The sequence below is a fragment of the Carassius auratus genome, chromosome 5 (genome assembly GCF_003368295.1).
Source record: "Carassius auratus strain Wakin chromosome 5, ASM336829v1, whole genome shotgun sequence".
NCBI lineage: Eukaryota > Metazoa > Chordata > Actinopteri > Cypriniformes > Cyprinidae > Carassius > Carassius auratus.
In genome coordinates, this window is record NC_039247.1 from 14,590,526 (window position 1) to 14,610,529 (window position 20,004).

At 36.2% G+C, this 20,004-nt stretch overlaps 2 protein-coding genes across 4 annotated transcripts in view; one reads left to right on the forward strand and one right to left on the reverse strand.

Moving 5' to 3' along the window:
* Nucleotides 1-4,784, reverse strand: part of LOC113077441 (phospholipase D2-like) — a 28,271-nt gene extending 23,487 nt beyond the window's left edge. The window contains exon 1 of one of the 2 annotated variants that reach the window (XM_026249849.1): nt 4,675-4,784. The gene's annotated coding sequence lies outside the window, so the exon portion shown is untranslated. Of the gene's footprint in view, nt 1-4,343; nt 4,626-4,674 lie in introns of those variants that run through there. The other variant, XM_026249846.1, reaches the window with a different exon arrangement.
* A 6,681-nt stretch (nt 4,785-11,465) lies between these two features.
* On the forward strand, nt 11,466-17,794 carry LOC113077462 (ceramide-1-phosphate transfer protein-like). Of its 2 annotated transcripts, none has more exons than XM_026249857.1 (5): nt 11,466-11,562; nt 13,305-13,479; nt 14,279-14,337; nt 14,524-14,696; nt 16,027-17,794. In XM_026249857.1, the coding sequence occupies exons 2-5, from the start codon at nt 13,371-13,373 to the stop codon at nt 16,664-16,666; spliced, it is 981 nt and encodes a 326-aa protein (XP_026105642.1). In that variant the 5' UTR covers nt 11,466-11,562; nt 13,305-13,370; the 3' UTR covers nt 16,667-17,794. The 2 variants fall into 2 exon arrangements, with proteins under 2 accessions (XP_026105642.1, XP_026105647.1); XM_026249862.1 differs by having other exon boundaries at nt 11,480-11,562; nt 13,308-13,479.
* The last annotated feature ends 2,210 nt before the right edge of the window (nt 17,795-20,004 follow it).

The window sequence follows — 20,004 nt, forward strand, 5'->3', positions numbered from 1 at the left end:
TGTTATTACTGTACATGTACTTTATATTCACAGGTGCTGGATTTGTCTGCACTGTTGTTATTATCACATAATCTGTATTCATTTCAGCATGACTAAAAAAAACTAGGACAAAAAATTAAAGTGCCTGTGGCTGTTGGAGTCATTCCAGATTGTCTTTGGGCTGAACTGTGTTGAATTTCTAAAGCAACCTTGCCCACAAAACAAAGGAGCCCATCATTATAGCAATATTAAAACTACACTCTAGCTGTGGCAGATGATTTGCTATCAAGTTGCCTAAAGGCGTGCACTGTAACTATTTTTGATCGTGGATGATTAAAATGTCTCCACGATTGGCTTTTGAAGAAATATTGTAGTATCGCACTATTGCTCACATTCTATCAGTTGCTGTGTCAACAAGCATGGTCCCCCCTCTGGCCCCCAAATTTATGACACTGAACAATTTTGTGTGCGATGTGGAGTTTGTCCTATAGGTGGCAGTAATGGAAAAAAGTTATTAATTGTCCCATATCTTTTATGTCAAAGGAAAATGCATTCTGAGACCACATGCTTCAGAAAGGAGCTTCACATATTCATCAGAGAATGTTAAAGAGCCACACAGATGGGAAATCAAAAATTACCTGTATTACAGTGTATGATGTAGCTGTCCATCAGTGTAAACAATGTGCAAAGTAATTGAACCAAAAAGTACACGATTTATAAAGTTATTGGCTTCTAAAGTAAGGAGTCGACTCTGAATCGCTGAAACGAGTCGTTATAGATTTCAAATCTTTTGGTCATCTCTATGTACGTCACTAGGAACACTTTGCATAATAATCTCCGCCTACCGTCTTGGGAGAAACGAAACTCTGACCTGCCCCCCCCCCCCCCCCCCCCCCCACACACACACACACAGACGCTGTGGTTGGTGTGATAGCATCATGTCGAGGAGACAGTGTGTTTTTAATTGTAAAGGCAAGTTTGTTTTATTTTCACTGCCAAAGAATGAAGATCAGAAGAACCAATGGCATTTCACTGATGACTGCTTTTCTAATCTCGGTGAGTTCAAGGCGGGATTTTCAAAGCGTTTGGCCATAAAAGAGGGTTCATTACCAACTTCATTTAGACCAACAAGCATCTCCGAATCACAACGCAAAGTATGATTATGAAGTTATGTGTTTGTTTTCTCCCAAGCGTCTTATCAGTATGTTGCGCTAGCACTAACAGTTATATGTTAAAACCCTCTGGAGTCGATTAACGCGGATACGCGTTATGAGTCATTTTCCCCTGATAACCCCGAAAAAGTCAGCGCTGATCTTCATTTACAAACATGTCATTAAAATGAAGTGTAACTCCGTGAATACTCAACGAAGAGACATGAGAGAGATATCTATAGAAAGCTTGACATGTTTACTTTAAAACTAAACTGCCGAAAACAGATATTCTGTGATAAAGTAATCCATATGAAAACAACGTGATGTCCAATCTTTCACGTCTCCCTTCATTATATCTAATGTGACCACGCCCCCGCGCTGAACGTGCTATTCTGTTCAAGTTTTTTATTTTACTGTTTGCTTCGCGATGAGAGGAATAAGACATAATTCACCCCAAAAAGATGCTAACGCATTGTTTACCGTGAAGTTGTGTGCGGGACAACCAATTAAAACTATGTTAGTTGACCAATCAGAACACAGTATGCTACTGAAAGGAAAGGAAACTGAATCTTTTGAACAGCTTTGCGCGAACCGTTTGGGGATCTCTGAGAATGGAGGTAATTTTAAAATGATATTTTGACAAAATGACAATGTCACCTTCTGTACCTGAAAAATAAAGCACTGTTTGTTTTATATGTATATTATGCGTATTTTTCTTCTTATTTTAATTAGAATGATAAAATAATGGCAAAGATTTTTATCTCCGCCCACTTTGGCCTAAATATCTGCCATTCTTTTCTATTTTGTTACCTTTGTTTTTAAAATAAAGTTGTTTTTAAAATTAGTTTGGATGTACTGCTCAGACAACTTCCAAATTAGTAAAACCAACAGGATTATGTTGAATAATCGTAAAATCGTGATATGATATTTCTGCCATATTGCCCATCCCTAAAGATGCCTCTTTATTATTTTGTTCAAAATATGTAAATCATTCTCGAGTTGACAGTAAACAAATCAAAAGTGGAAAGTGGGATAAATGATACTAGACTGATTTCAGCGGATTTGATAGAGGATATTACTATCTAGTCAAAGTCATGTTCTAATGTTATAAACTCAGTAGTTCCCAACCAAGTTTCTGTAGGCTCCTCAAAATCACACATTTGGACGTCTCCGTAATCCAACAAGCCTGATTAAATTTATCAGCACATTTTGGGACATGCTTGCATTCACACAGATGGCAATCCGGCAATTTTCCGGGTCCAGTGTGCAGTGTAAAAGGGGCTTTAGAGACTTCAACACCTGAAATAGAGGTGCCTAGTAAATTTTCCAAAACCTGTTGGGGAACCTTCAGGAACAGGACTGAGAAATGGTGCTGATGTAAATAATTAACCAAGCAGGGTGAGATTTCTTAGGTAATATGATATCAGCCATGCCTCTGAGGTTCTGTAATGACACTTGATACGATTGTGACATCAGCACTGACACATGTACATCTCAAAAACGCCATGGGAATCAGATGTTTAGTAAAAATTCTTATTTTTTTAGATTACTTTTTAATCTGAGGACAACTAAAGCAACTCATAAATATGCAAAATATTGTTTGCAGATTGTGTTGTTTTCTTAACTATATGAATTTCTAAGTATATACATTGTCATTTTTAGGTGTGGTGTGTGTATGTGTATGTGTATGTGTATGTGTATGTATATATATATATATATATATATATATATTTTTTTTTTATTATTATATTATATTATATACACACATGAACCATACATTCTGTTGTTTTAAACATATATATATATATATACACACACATGAACCATACATTCTGTTGTTTTAAACTTTATCAAAGCATTAAAAATATATATATATATATATCAGTTTCCATTAAAATATATTATGAAACATAACTGTTTTCAATACTAATAATAAATCAGCATTTCAGAATGATTCCTGAAGGTACATATGACAATGAAGACTAAAGTAATGGGTGCTGAAAATTAAGCTTTGCTAAAATAGGAATAATTTATATTTAAAAAAAAAAATATATATATATATATATATATATTATAAAATATAAAAAGTAATTTTAAATTGTATATTACCAATTTACCTGTGTTTTGATCAAGCATTGAAGTCTCGTTGAGAATAACAGACTTCCTTCAAGAGCATTAACAAATGTTCCTGACCCAAACTTCTGAATGGTACTGAGATATATATTCAAATACTAAACATTTGATATCAAGGAAGTGAACAGAAGGGCACACAGAGAGGCTTTTAGAGGGCTGTGCCCACTGTTGTCAGGCAACCGGGCTGCAGGTGAAACACTAGACACAGTGGGACAGAGACGGGAGTTCAGGTAAACTAGGAAAGGGCAGGAAGAAAGAGAGGCAGTGTTCAACGCTTCATACACCTGTAACAAGATTGAACAAATCATAAAACCATATATATTGCAGTTGATTATTTCAAAAGTAGCAACTGTTTTGCCTAGATATAAAAACCACAGCTAAAATCACTTCCTGCAGCCATGACTCAATAATCTGTGATAACAATAACTGCAACCACATTTGTACATGACAGATTTGTCAAATAAGTGATAACGTTACTTGGAAAGGAAATGTTAAAGAAAAGTATTATTATTAGGTGTTACTACAAAAGTTAAAATCTAACTGATATTCAAATGCTAGTCCTGGCTCACACATTGTTGTGAAATTATTTATGTTTCGCCAGGATCTGTAATGTGAGGATGGGTGACTGCGATTATGGTATGATTGACATCTAACCAGGGCTCGGCTCGTGTGTTTCCCTGTCATGTGAGAAAATACCTTTCCCTCTTTAAAAATCTCACCCAGCCTGCTTCTCTCTGGCGATTCAGATAAGGCTGACACTAACCCATCATCATCATCAGTCGAGAGGATGGGAGTGAGCAGGGTGTTCGTGTCTCAATCTCTCGTCTGCTGCCCAACTAGTGTGCATCACGCGTTTATACTCGCGATTTTAAAACGAAACTCGGATGAAAAATCTAGCTGCTTTTAAAAACACAGTATATATGTTCATGACAATAAGAGGTTTCGTAGTGTGTGAAAGACAAGCGTAAGAAAGACATTTTACGATCCACTTTTGAAAATGTGCTTGAAGCCGTATTTTCCTATGCACCCCGATCGTAATAACTTACCCTTTTCTAATCAAAATTTTATTATTTTACTCACCCCCGAGGAAACTGTCGCTATTAAATGCTCGTTTCGCACTTTGTAGATTCCTAGATCGTTATATCCCAGTTAGACTCAAACTTCTGGAAAACTTATCCCCCATCACAACTCCCAAGGCGTAGGTTTTGGTGTAGCGTTTAACGTTGACAAACTTGATAGGCCAAATTTACCGTAAAGCACCGAGAATGATCCGCAGAGAGAAGGAATGCAGATATATCTTCATTTCACTTGCCCTTTCCGGCGATTTTTAGGAATGAGGTCAGTTTAGGGAAGTGATTCATAAAACAAACACTCCCTATACTTCTTGGCCGATTTGTTGAAACAAATATACCTGGATTTGTCCCTGGCGCAAATGGTCATCATCACCGTAATTTGCGTAGATTTGACGCGCGATTGGAAGCTGCAGCAGAGTTATCCACTCCGATGAGATGAGATGAGATGAGATGAGATGAAGTGAAGTGAGATGAAGTGAGATGAGATGAAGTGAAGTGAGATGAGATGAGATGAGATGAGATGAGACGAAGTGAGATGAAGTGAGATGAGAGATAAGATGAAGTGAGATGAGATAAGATGAGATGAGGGAGCATCTGTATCGTTCAAACAGTTTCTAGTAGATATCCGGGGCTTATCCCAGAGTCATCCGTGTATGAGTCAGAATACACGGCACGGGATACACTTACTTACATAATAATAACACACACACCAAATCACTTAATATTTATTTGTTGTTCACTGAATTGTTGCCATGACGCGAAGAACATTCCAGACAATGCATCCTAGGGACAATATACATAATTCTGGTAATAATTAAATATCGATATTTGGTTCTTTACAGTGACAGGGGTCAAATAAAATAATTGGACAAAAATCTATATTACAGCGATTAATCATACAGTAATTTGATTAGAAGCTATCGCGGATATAGTTTCTGATCGCTGGTTGGCCAGTTTCCATGTCTGTCAGAAGTGCAAGCCGGAGTGGGCGGTTCATGTCACGAGTGAATTACGGTGTACTCTTGGATGGAGCACAACTTCGGTTCTTATAGAAATTATTTTAATTCGCATGAAAGCCTGTAATGACTTGTATAGGGCATAGTAATAAAAACATTCGGGGCTTCAGCCCCCTTAGCGTCTCTCCTCAAACAACACACTGATAAAACACACATCCGAGGAGACACGAAAGCCTCGACCACAAACTAGACAAAAACCTCAGGGTAGTTTGAGAGGAAATTAACGCTTTGCGTGCACGAGGGGTGGTAGTACAGGAAATGTAGGTAGTCATTGTGAGATTTAAAATACCTCCAGGCTTCGATTAAACAATAGGCCCTTTTCGAATGAAACCATTTTGATTGTGTACTGTCAAAATGTATTTTAATATAAAAACTAAAATGTTTAAGTCCCAGTGGTTACAAAGTTGAAAAGTTATTTTTAATTTATCCTTTAATTTACCCTAAATATTTAAGCATATAGTATACCATGAAGAAACTGCTACTGAATGCTACTGAAGCGCATTAGTACTTAAAACAGTACATATAGTAGCTGTTCCACCCCAGTAACAGCTTTTGACCCCTTTTTTTCCTCTGAAAATGTGTGGTAGCCAAGCTCAAAAAAGATCAGATAGATTTTAACCTTGAAATATGCCAGTTATTTTATTCTTCACTGCAGCAACAATGAACTGAAGAACCACAACATGGTAAGCTTAAAATATTATCTTATTTATTCCTCATTATTTCACTCATTTACATTGTTTGCACATATATAAGCGAAATGTAATTTTCTGTAAAATTCCCCCAGTGTACAAAATCTGAGCATTCATGACTTCTGTGGTCAGAGTACAAAATATTATATAAATATTATAATGTTAAGGCATACAGTTGGACACCCAAAGTCCCTCCCTGATATCAAATATACGTAAGACAAAACCACATTGTAAGTCGAACGATCCTGTTCAAATCATGTGTAGATTGTTGTACTCTATAAAACCTGTCTTGGTATTTATTTTATCTATCAGATAAGCAGAAAAAGAGTGGCATTTTGTTCATTCCTTCTCTGGACATAGTCTCCTTCTCTGCTCAGGTGTGTACTTTTTGTTCTCCCAAGGAAATGGGTACTTGGGTACCTGGTTGAAGTAACCCATGAGGAAGATAGCTACTGTGCCAACATTGAATAGCAAGTTTGCTGCCCAAAAACAAACCTTGACAATCATCTTAACAATCAGCACCCAACTCTCCATCTCCTGAAAAAAAGAGGAAAAACAGTGTGTGGGTATACATGACTATACTGAGGATGTTTAGAAATGTGTTGTCTTGCTAGGACTCTCCTGCACTTACACACACACACACACACACACACACACACACACACTTACAGATCCAATGTCATTTTGCTGCTTAGTGGATTCAGCAATAAAGTTATGCATCCACACACTCTTTTTATTTCTGTGCCTCTTTGCCAGACTCTTGAAGAGGTTTGCCGCACTGTTCACATCAATTTCATCCACTAGAGGGAGACACACACAAACACTTAAGTAAATACAGTTAAATTCAGGTATTATAAATGTAAACATAAATGAACAGTACTGAAAATGCTAATGATATTAACAAATTAACATGCAAAATCCAAACATGCCAAAACACTTAATGTAATACTTCACCCAAAATGAAAATTGGCTAAAAATGTACTCACCCTCACAGGGTATCCAATATGTAGATACGTTTGTTTCCTCCAGTTATTGTGATGTTTTTAATCACAATAATCCAGTTATTGTGAAGTATGCTCGATTGGTAAGTTTTGTATGTGTTTTAATACATTACTCTCTATTCTGTCTGTTTTTGATCAGTTTTATAAATAATTTATAAACAAATACATTTTAACAAGATTTATGTTGTTGATAGTCTCATGCTTATCAAAGCTGCATTTATTTGATCAAAAATACTATATCTTTTGAAAATTTTGAATCTGGTAACTTTGTTTGTTTGTTTATTATTAGTATAGCACATTTCAAATTAACTCATTTTGGCCAAAGTGCTTTCCAATAAAACAACATATAACCAAAACTAAAACAGCAAGAACATTAAACAACATGAAATATACAGTACAAAAAAGACCATCAGATATACACCAACTATCTCACATTAAACGCACAGGCATGTAAAGTGTTTTAAAATGACCTGATGTACATCTTATTTACAGTGGCAGGTCATTCCAGAGGCGAGGTGCTGCAATCGAAAAGGCACTTTAAGCGGGATTTAGGGACCTCAATGGCAGTGTCAGAGAATAAAAGTGGATAATGTCCAAAATATATTCAGGTGCTAGACCATGCAAGGCTTTAAAAACATAACGTAAAACCTTAAGTTGAACTCTAAAATCAACCGGCACCCAATGCAATGAAGCTTGTGCTGGGGAAACACGGACTGGTTTCTTGGTCCCAGTCAGCAGTCTTCCTGCATTATGTAATACTTGAAGATGATTCAACAGAACAGCGGGAATCCCCAAATACAATGAATTACAGTAATCCAGTCTTTACAAAATAAAAGCATTTATGGCATGCTTTAAATCATCAAACAATATAAATATTTTTTGTTTTTGATATTTCTTAACGGAAAATATTACCACAGAGTTGCTTGCTTATAATATTTAAGCTCTGAATCAAAGACGACTCCCAGGTTTCTTACTTGCTTATGCAGATTTGAGACATTAGGACCTAAATCGGTTAACACATGTTAGGACAGTATAACAGAGCCAAATATTAGGCATTCTGTTTTAGCCTCATTTAACTATAAAAAGTTCTGTGCCAAACATAACTTCATCTCATAGTAGCGAGTCATCAAATCAGCTAACTCATCACGATCACCTGCATTCAGTGGAAGATAGAGTTGTGCATCATTTGCATAAGAATGGTATGCAACATCGTATTTCTGACAAATAGAACCAAGCGGAAGCATTTATAAAAAAAAAATTAAGATGGGCCCCAAAATTTATCCTTGGGGAACCCCACAAAAAGAAGCTGCAGAATCAGAAAACTTTTATCCTTTAAATAAACAAAACAGCAGCATTTTTGACCATTTCACTGAATGCCCACCCATTGACTTAATCGATTTAAAGCTGAAGTAGGTAACTTTTGTAAAAATGTATTTGTGAAACCTGTCATTATGTCCTGACAGTAGAATATGAGATAGATAATCTGTGAAAAAATCAAGCTCCTCTGGCTCCTCCCAGTGGTCCTATTGCCATTAGCAGAAAGTCATCCGCTCCCGGTAAAAAACAACCAATCAGAGCTGCGGTCCGTAACTTTTTTTTGTGTTCAAGATTTACAAAATGTATATAATATGCGAGTACACCATGAATCCATTTTCCAAACCGTGTTTTTAGCCTGTCCTGAATCATTAGGGTACATCTATAATAAATGTTTATATTCTGACTATTTTAGATTGCTTCAGGGGTACCGCGGCGGAGTAACCCAATACCTTTGTGATTCTTCATAGACATAAACAGAGAGAAGTAGTTCCGGCTACGATGTTCTTCCGCAAGACGCAAGCAGTTCTGTTTATTAACCGCTAGAGCATCAAAAGTTCCCTACTGCAGCTTTAAAAGGATCAAAATCAATTTGATCAAATTAATCTGTTCATGTTGAAAAATGTGACCCCAAAGTGTGTGTCCCCACCAGGATAGTAATACCAGTCAATTTTGACCTTATGGGGTTTTTTTTTTTTTTTTTTTTTTTTAACCATCACTCCAAATCAGCACATTTTGCATAGTATGCCACATCAAATTTGCCATCAATGCTTCAAAGAGAGTGAAAATTACATTTTTGTATTAAGAAAGAGAAAAAAAAAACTCTTACTGCTAATTTCCAAAACTATATCTGGTAGCCACAGTGTTGTATGGCACACGTATCAGATTAATGGCATGATACTCAGATGTATTCCATGCAAGACGGTAGTCATGCCATTGCTGAAGAACAGAAACATGATAGAAGGAAAGCAGGAATCAGCAGGACACAGAACTGAGAAAGGAAACTATGTAAAGTGCAGAAAAAAATGCACCGCATTAGCTAAGACATTTATAACTGAAAAAATGAATTAACAAGAGAGAAAACTGTTCAGAAAGAAAGTAAATATGGAGAGATGATGCTGATGAATAAAAGAAAGAGCTAATAGATATATTTGTTCTTTAACCTCTTGTACTATTTTTTTTTATTATATTTGACATTTAAATAAAAGATTTAGTTAAATGTGTGAGTAATCAGAGAACTCAAGTTATTTAAGTGCCGTCACGTAAAATGTTTGCACCCTGCTGCACTGTAAACATTTGCAAGACAGCAAGTGTGTTCATGTCTCATGCTTGAGTAGCAAGCTAAACTTTTGACAAATTCTAAAAGTCAGCTTGAAATGCACTCTAAATGCATGATGCATAGATCTTACTGTGAAAGATTCTTCAAAATTTCTTAACATGTTGTTCCAGTTAAAAATTAAACTTCTCTCTGGTGACATCCTCTTAAACTCCACCCCTTTCTAATAACTGAATGCAAGGTTGCTTTCAGATCTGCCTCAATCTAATCATCAACTGACATGCAGATCCAAGTACCAGCCCTATATTTTTGCTTAGTTGCTCATTTGTTTCACTCTGATGTACATCAAAATATGAGGAAAAATATAAGTTCCACAGCAACTTTGAAAGAAAAAATAAAACATTTTGTCTGAATGGCTCTTGAGAGGTTGCGTAATATACTTACAATCTCAATCCAAACATTTGTAGTTAGAGTATCCTCTCTAGAGGGACAAGTTTCCAAATGTTACATTTAAATATATTATGTAATTATTACCAAAATAATTTGTGGAAACATTTTTATAATATTTTATGATATAGCAGTAGTAATCTTCCGTAATAATTTTTCGCATTTCACAGGGGTACTTTGAATTACACATTGCATTGCGTTGTGTTTTAAGTTAAAAAGAAATGTCTGTAAACATAACAGATAATGTCCTGACAGAAAATTACCAGTACCTTTCCCTTTTTCTTACAGTGTGCATTGGGAACAAATGTTCTCACAAAGATAGTAAAACACACTAATAATCTCTTTATAAAAATATAAAAAATGCAATAAAGTTTGGATTTAGGGTTAATTGATAGAAAATATAATTAGCTCAGTTATAAAACCAAAAAACGTCAATGGAAATTGGTCAAAAAATGTGTGTGAAAGGGAATGTAACAAAGAGAACTTGTTCCCAGCAGGTCAAATGTTCTTAACTGTGACTTATGGTGATATCATGTACAAAACCGTCCCACATGTCAGGTTTTAATTGATTTATTAAGTCCAGCACATACTATGATAACTGTTAGTCTTAAAGAATGGCTGCACATCAAAGAGAACATTTTTCAGTAATCTTATTCAGAGAAGGAGAAGGTCTCTTTTAATATCAGTCTCTTTTAACCTGTGTCTTGGGCAGTGTTTTTTTTGTTTTTTTTTTGTTTTTTTGGTCTTTATTTTCTAAATGTTCTTATCAAAATGTACTTATCATATTGGGTTCAAAGGTCTCAAAACAGATTAAATTTCACCACTGAGTAGGTTTATTTTTGCTACTCTGTCAGATTTTGCTAACTCCAATTAATAAAAATTTTGACAACGAAAAATGCAACCTGTAAAATTATGGTTTATTAACGTCTACACCTACCACAACCCTAAACCTAGCTTACATGAATGCAAATACAGTAATTATGTTATTTTCGCGGTTTTAGCTAAGGGATACAGCTACAGGAAACCAACAATAAATATTTTTTTTCTACCTATTAGATTGTGTTTTAAATCTATACTTACCACATCCCTAATTTTACCCTTAATGCAGATACATGAAATGTTGTTTAGCATGAGAAAAGAGACGCATGCGCAGTAAACCCTATAGTATATTCTGACGGGTAGGATAAAATATCAGGACACCTGGCGCTAAGGCAGAGCAGGCAGTTACCTACTAGGGCCTCGGGCTTTAAGGAGAGGCATCCATAACCGTTACATCCCCTTTGTCTAATCCACCAATCAAGACAGGCAGCCAAATCCTAACCTCATTGTTCATTGGATATAGTTGAATTGTCACTCATCTGCAATTAAACCAATTAATGTTGCCGTTTCAAAGCGAGTCCCGCCTTCTAAATGTTTGCCGTGATGAACACATCCTTCAGGTGATGTAAGCTATGCAGGCTCAGAAGTACGGCTCCTAAAGCAGGTGTGTGAGTTGTCGTCATCTATTTTGGAGAGAATGCATTGTATGAACTTGTTCTGTCGATCAGCGTAAATTCTGGACAGATCATTCACCGGTTTATTACGCGAGCGCCGTTGACGCGCCCAGACGCGACGCTTTGTAGGCTATTTGCGAGTACAATGACTGACATCGCGTCGGGAGCAGACTAGCAAAAAAGCAACAAAAGTAAAAGCAAAGAAGTTTGTATTAATAGTCAAAAAGCAAATACTCTGGAATGTTTTTATGTTTAAAAAAACAACAACAACAACAAAAACGATCTCTAGATGTGTGTATCTTCTTAATTCTGGATATGATTGGAGCTTCTTAAAAAAAAAAAAAACAGACTGCTACCACTATAGTGTTTAATGTTAAGTTGAAATTGTGTATAATGCATTACAGTGAATTTGGGGAAGCATATTTTGAGTTTTGATATTTGGACTACAGGGTTTTTTTTTTGTTTTTTGTTTGGCAACTCTGGCCCTGGGCCCCACTTCTGTGTGCATTTCTTGAATTGGTTATATGTTACGTTGGAGATTGAAAAAGTATTGATTAGATTACAGGATCTTCCAAACAGTGCCCACTGCCCACTGTAGAAAATCTATGAAAAAAAAATCTGAATCTAGCATGTTATATAATTGAATGTGGACCCTTTTATGTGGTTTCAAAAAAAGGTTTTTATTGAGTTGTCTTTACTTTTAACATACCAGCTTTAGAGATAAGAATAATTTAATCATAAGGAGGTAAATGACACTGATAATCAGTAACCTGTATGAATATAGCCTTGATCAGATAAACCCTAACCTTACAAAAGGCCCTATGATTGCTTTTGTGTAAGATGTCTATAAATCAGCAGTTGGGCCTAAATATTGTGAAACCGAGACAAACTGTTAATGCATACAGACATACTTACTCTGCCAAACTGGGACATTGAAATTCATCAGCTTTCAAATCATAAGGTTGGGTTTTAAGGGCATGACATCTTTTTTAAGGAGCTCAATGACATTTCTGGTCACAGTGACTGTCCAGTGTTGGCTTGATTAGCATTGGCCTTGTCATTCAGTTCACACAATTTGGATATACAAACATGATGGTCTCTTTTAAGAGTTTTTCAGTTTTATGTATATACAGTATAATATACTAATCTGAGGTAATTAAAGAAGAAAACATACCAACTATTTATTTGCCTAACCAGAACATTTAAATTCAACATTTGAATATGACACATTTGAATTCAACATTTGAATTGAGAATTTGAATCTTTCAAACAGTAGTTATCTGCTGCTGAAAGAAATCTCCCTTTTTCACTCAGAGACGAATGTTAAGTAAATAAAACGTGGACCTTCCTTTGTGGATTTCAAGACTTCACTATTTATTTGTGGTATGTGTTGTACAAGTGTGTGCATCTGTGTAAAGGTTACTGCAGGTAGCTTAGGGCTTGCCTAATAAGGAATTATTTGTTGTTCCTGACTAATCTATGGACTCTGAGATTGTGCAACATCACAGGAGACTGACAATACAGATAGAGCAAGACAGGAACCAGCATGAAAAAACTGCATAAAGCAAAAACCTGCTTAGCGTAAATTAGGCCAGTGGATTTACCTGAGGATACAGCAAATGAGGAGTAGCACAAAACAAGAAATTACATCGAATCTACAGTAGTGTGGACACATCAGGGGAGGGATTCACTTGCCAATTTGGGGAAAACTGACAAACACACTGTGTGACAGAAGAAAGGTATTGAGCACAGTGGTGTAGAGATGTTCAGGAGAGAGCGCGGGAGCACATAGACTGAGATGGACAGCAGGCCCCCCCGAAGAGGACGGTGGATCATTATGGGAGTCAAATGCAGGGCTTGTGTAGCCATTGTATTCATCCTCCTTTTGCTTGGCTCCATGTGGCTACGTAAGTTTTGCCAGTTTTTTCAGATTTTTCATTTAACAGACTGAATGTAATATTTGGTTTTCTGACACACCAAAAGCTACTGTATTTTCAGCCCGATCTCATGGCAGTTCATACATATTTTACGAGGTGGCTAATTCGTATGAATTTGTACGAATGATCTACACCTAACCCCGCCCCTAAAACTACCTGTCACTGGGGTCTAGGTCATGAGGTTGTATGAATTAACCACCTCATAAAATACGTACAAATTTTCAATCCAGACTTATACAGTTACTTGGTCTTGGCTGTTACACTACTGGAAATAAACATGTAAAGATGTTGAACAGACTTGAATTCACATCTTAAATAGATTTTATAATCGAGTTCATGAGAGAAGAATTGATGACTGAATCTTATTCATCAACAAATGTTGAATATTTCTTTTGAGACGGGTATTCCAGTGGTTTAGTGTACATAATTCTCGTTGGCTCAATAAAGTTAATAATACATGTTTAAAATGGGATGAGAATGAATAAACAACGAAAAAATGTGTTTATATTGTAGGTAACTACTTGTTTAATATTCAGATAAATATACTGGATAACTTTATCTCACTCAAGTCAGTTATGCAGATGACAGATCTTCTGGACGAGTTTATGTGAGAGCCTAATCAATTTATGATACTGGCTTTGGCTTTGATTTTCAAATACTTTATGAAACTATGATTTAATTATGTGATTTAACTATTTGACTTTTCCTTCTCTCTTCCAATTTAAAATGATTTGTTCACCCATTGCTCATCCTCGGTCTCTCATTGTAGACGGGAACCTGGAGGACCACTGGAATTCTTGCCCAAAGGTTTCTAGTGTAAAAAATAAGGTAAGAGTGCTGAAATGCAAAAGAGAACATGAAATAACTTGAGGCTTAGTAGGTCATTTTCAATCTACACAACCGCAGAGCTTCAGTCGTGCCTGCTAACAGGAACTTTGACCATTCATTTTATGGCATCACCCTCCTCAGAAATCTGTCCGTGCATCACTTTTCCATCTGTTGTCATTTCCTCAGGGTCTGTCTTTGATTAGAGTTAATAGTTCGGATGATGATGTGGCTCCATTGAGGGTGTGTCCTGGCAACAGCTTTCAAGTTGCTAATTTGCTGGCTCACCTGCAGGCAGCACCACTCTCAACCAATGATGTGCTTCTAAAACCATACTTGGCAAGCTGGGATGAGCTAATCAAGTAAGTTAACACACATAATTGCATCTCGTTATATAGCGGGCTAAATATGCCACATTATATAATCACCCTAATTCCAGCAAGAGTGCAGCATGATCGCAAAAAACAAGAAATTAATATTGAGTAACCTATTATTTTAGACACATTATTGTAGGTTCAGTGTATTTCGTTCCAACAACAAATGTATTTCCAGGCGAAGGCAAAGCAAGAATGAACCATTGTGCATCTCCATGCAACACACTGCCCTTGTTTTTTTAAATCAACTTCTAAATGTCTATTCAGTACTAGTCCCTATAACCGATGACACATCTTAATTTTGTGGCGCAAATGTTTTTGTACAAAATTATTATCACCACTACTCGTTTGCACAATGAAACAACTCCTTGTTTTTCTACCAATTTATATGCAATCTCTAATTGTTATTAATATTTAATATACAGTATACTGGAAAGATTTCTCTGTCCTCTCGTGAGATCTCAGCAAAAAGTCCAGGGCGGTATTCGAGATGGTGTGGATTTAGTGTGCGTTAATGGCACTGTGATTTGGCATTAAGATGCACATTTTTTGCGCACTTACTTCCTGTCACAGGCATGTGCTCTCAAGTGGTCAAGAATGCAAATGTGGGCATTTGGACAATGGGACTGTTTGCATTTCATTCTAGAGTGATTCAATGATGTCAAAAAAATCAGTTAGATGAATCAATCAATAATGACTTGTTTAAAAGACCGTAGCTGCGTGTAATGATGCACTATGCACTTACACACTATGTAGAGAATGTGAAGCTGACAAGTTCTGGGAAACGTCTTTGTTTATCCAGCATACTGAGAGGTTCGCGTTGCCTTTCCACTATTGTCGCAGTTGTGAAAAATCTCACCATTGTGTGTCATTCATTCATGCTGCATCAAGAATTGCAATACTAACTCAGATCACTGTTCTGAGAGAAAACTGAACAATGTTTTATGTTTTTTCACCTTTTCAATGTGTCACTCGGCTTGTGAATTAGCAGAACTTGAACAAAGACATTATACAACACTCAACATGAATAATGCTTAATGTGGCTTAATGGACCAAGACAGTGATAAAGACAAAACTAAAAAACATACTACTATGTGCAAATACGCATATGAGCCCAAAATGTGAACGAAACATGTTTTTTTACAGGTTAAGTATTTTCCTCTTATAAAAAGAAAACACTTAATGCACTTAGTGATATTAATCTCTCTCTCTCGATAGATATAAATAGATAGATAGACAGATAGATTGGTTGATTAATTAAATGATACAAGTAGAAATATACACATTCAATATATCTCTCTTTTTCTGTGCATTTAAGGTTTTTGGAAGCCCTGGGGCCAATGGTGGGTTTAATTTCACAAGAAATTGAATCGAAAACCGCCATCATTCGTGACCTGACCCAAAATGCGGAGAAAGAGGCAGAGAAGAAAATGAAAGACAGAAAAAGAATGCCTGAGCAAAGTGACCGAGTCTTAATGAAATCTCATAACGGATCTCTGAACTACTCTAAAATGAATCACAGACTCTCATTTGGTTATACTTCTGTTCGGTCTATGATTAAATGGGAGCTGGAAAACGGTTTGGTGGACTTCCACAAGCAGACGAACTCTGGCTGCAGGACTCTGTTACGCTTGCATCGTGCTCTGCTCTGGCTGCAAAACTTCCTGCAGGAACTGGGGAAGGATGCAAGCGAAGGGGAGCATCTACGAAGTCCTTCTGACCTCTGCAAAGAAACTTATCAGCGCACACTGGCCCACCATCACACCTGGTGGGTTAGGAAAGGAGCGGAACTGGCCTTTCTTGCCATGCCTGAACGACCTTATTTCTACCAGTTGGTGTGTGTGGAAACGCAGTCAGAAGCTGCTGTGGTGCTAAACAGGGTAGTGAGAGCGATAGGAGAAGTGTACGAGAGAAATGAAGTCGCTCTACAGGAGCACGGCATGCTGGACCTACCCTGAGTGTAGAAAGAAGGAGAAAAAATGACAGGAAATATGAGTGGGACCAACCTGAAGAACAAGGCACTAAATTATAAGACTGGAGTTTGAACCCTTATGAAGAAAGAATAAAGACACTGCTGGATGAATACAAGGCTTATTTATTCATACTGATGTACTCAAATTAAGTAAAATTTTCTTAAAGAGATAGTGACCTCTTTCTTGAATTTATAAGTGACCAAATTCATGAGTTCATTTGGAAATTTTTTTTATAACAAAATCCCACTATCAAAAATGTAACAGGTTTGTTGTTAAAACAACTAAATATGCTGTATATTGTTGGTGCTTGTCATCTTTTTTTTCCTGATATTGTAAAAAGCCATACATTGATTCTTGTGAAAATATTTGCGGTTTTCAGTAGATTTGCACAATAATGCAACTGTTTGATTGTGAAAGATGCAGCAGTGCAGGCTCAGCAAAAGGGACAGACTCGTCCGAAGTCCTGTTTCAACAGAAGAACGTTTTTACAATCCATATGCTTATCAGAAGCAGTTTTATAACAGTGTGACTGATACCTAATGATTGCTCAGGGGATATTCTCTCGGAGGCACACACATCCATTTGGGCATGACAAACTGGATAGCAATGTGTTTACAGAACTCCTACAGAAACCACTCAAGGGGACTAAAAGTTGCCCTAAATGAAGAGCACAGAGGGGTATTATACTGTATTATACTGTAATTTGAAATAATTTTGAACAGTACATTTGAAAACGTACTGAAATGTATTGTCTACAACCTTAATAATAACAATTTTAAAATAGTTATTTTTAATTATACTACCATAAACTACACAAACAGATGCAAACATTACACGTACCTCATATTCTGTCACATATGCATATTATTCTAGGAAACTAAAGCTAATGGAAACAAAGTTCTCAAATCAAGTCACCCTCAATTGAAATGGTGAAAGGGCACCATAGTGTTAGAGAAACTGGAGAAACCTAAACCTTTTTACCTTGAAAACTGATTTCTGGAAATGATAATGCAGTTTGTATTGAAGAGATTTTGGTAATGGTTTATTTCAATACATCAGATTTATGAACACATAAGGTGTTTATACAGTATAATTAAACTTTAGTCAATATAATTTCAGGCTCTCGTTGTTCATCAAACATTTGAGCAGTTTATATTACTGTATATAAGCACTAAGCCATATCAAATGTTGTTGAGATGGTGGGCTTGTTCTCACAACCCACTCTTTTCAAGCACATCTAAACAGCATTCACTGTATTTACTTATTAATATACTTTATACATACCTCAGGATGACTTGTCACCTTGTTTTCAAAAGCTGGTGAGTTCTTTTGGTTAATATGTTCAAAGGAGACTTATTTAAAACTTGCCATGTATTGTCAATGTTTAAATCTGTAGTTTTATGAAACATATTTATGATACATTTTGGTATTGTAAAGGCTACAAAGAGATCCAGACTATTAAAGTTATGATTTATTAAATTATTGGTCCGAATTATTGTGACCTCCTTGTATTTTATAATAAGCACTTAACAACTTAAAGAGGGGCTCTAATGCTAATGCGTGCAGATTTGGAACTGACTGTTACAGAGTTGGATTCTCATGCTAAACATGGTCAAAGTTTCAAAAAACCAATTGGACATATAACAGTATTTGTGTGCCAAAGAAGTGTGTTTTTGGTTATGAGAGAAAGATAACCTTGTTCAGCTTCCCAAAGAACCCAGCTGGTTGTTTCTCCAGGGCAGCTGGAGCTGTGCAACTGTGTATGTTCTAGGCATTTAGGTGACGAATGGTTTAAAAAAAAAAAAAAAAAAAGTTTTTGTTCCTGTTTTATTTATGTCAATGTCACAGCTTGCAGATGATCACTACGTAAAACCTTTGTGTGCACGTGACCCTTTAGCTCCGCCCACAGCACGCCTCCAGGAGATCGGCTGGTAAAACTGTATATGTCTTATAAATCTGATAAAACTAAAGATTCTAAAGTGATATGAAGGATGCAGTACTACTCTATAGGTACACAAGATTAACATAAGATTGGGAGAAACTGTATGTCATGTCCATAGACTGTATAAAAACAGGTCATGTCCCCTTTAATATACTTCATCCATTCTCCAGCTTTTTTTAGAAATGATCAAAAAAATAATCGAAATATAGGTTCTTTGAGAATATTTGATCTCTTCTATACTGTATGCGATTTTAAAATACATATAGCCATTCTCATCTAGCCTATATATTAATTTAAATATACAAATAAATATTCCTCTTCATGATCAGGCAATCTAAATGAAAATACAAATATAGCATGTCAAAAAATAAATATATTACTTTTAAGAAAATGTATGTACATTGAAACGTGCTGATGCACTAGTTCACCAGTAAACAGTTGGTGGCATGAGAGAGGCACAGCACAACTGTGACACTAGGGGCGCTCTTTACAAAGCCATTATCTCGAAGCCTGAATGCACCAAAAACTGCACTTATCATAGATACGTCTTTTTTCTCTTTGCTGCCTTGTTGCCCTCCAGAGTGAACTAGTGTACAGGCTCAAGTTAATGATATATGATCCGCGGCCTGAGGTGAATGAATATTTAATTCTGTTGATTTGAAGCTTTCTCTGTAGGGTCAGATAACAACCTCACCATGCACAAACATAAAATATGCAATATTGGCTACAGATAGAAGAGGTCAACACAGACTCACATGTGAAAGTGATCAAACGAAGAAGAATCGTTTTGTCACTCAGCTGAATATTTTTCAGTAAATAAGATTTACTTATAGTTTATTTATAGATTGATAGATGGATGGATACTGGAGGAAATGGTGTAAAGCTTTTAGGATTATCTAGTGAGATTAAAGGATTAGGGCATTAGAGGAAGTGTAGACTTGTCAGTTCTATGACTGAGTGTATGCTCTTATATACTGCATGAACTCTCCACAGGACACTTCTCAGAATGGAGCATGAGGTGTAAATGCTCGAAGAGTGAGTTTAGGTGTTGAACAAAGAGAGAATAGTTATTTATTTTTTAATTTATTTTTAAAGAGAGATTCAGAAAAATGAGAAATGAGGTGGGTGACCAAGTTTTTTTTATTCATTTAATTTTTTTTTTATTGACTTATGCAGGGTAAGGACTGGGATGAATTCACTCGTTTTCCTTATCAGCAGAAACATACACCTGCTGCTCCTGCTCTTAGTCTCTATAACTCTATGATTATGCTTAGAGTCACTTCCAACAAAACCCAAATATATAGATAATTGTGCACAAAGATTAACATAAAATAACACACATGTAGGAATACACACACACACACACATCAAACACAGTTCT

Excerpts from the sequence above, each read along its gene's own strand:
- LOC113077462 (XM_026249857.1), top strand. The coding sequence starts at position 13,371 with ATGGACAGCAGGCCCCCCCGAAGAGGACGGTGGATCATTATGGGAGTC. Across the intron at positions 13,480-14,278 it reads GCTTGGCTCCATGTGGCTAC|ACGGGAACCTGGAGGACCAC; the intron begins GTAAGTTTTGCC and ends CTCTCATTGTAG. Across the intron at positions 14,697-16,026 it reads AGCTGGGATGAGCTAATCAA|GTTTTTGGAAGCCCTGGGGC; the intron begins GTAAGTTAACAC and ends TGTGCATTTAAG.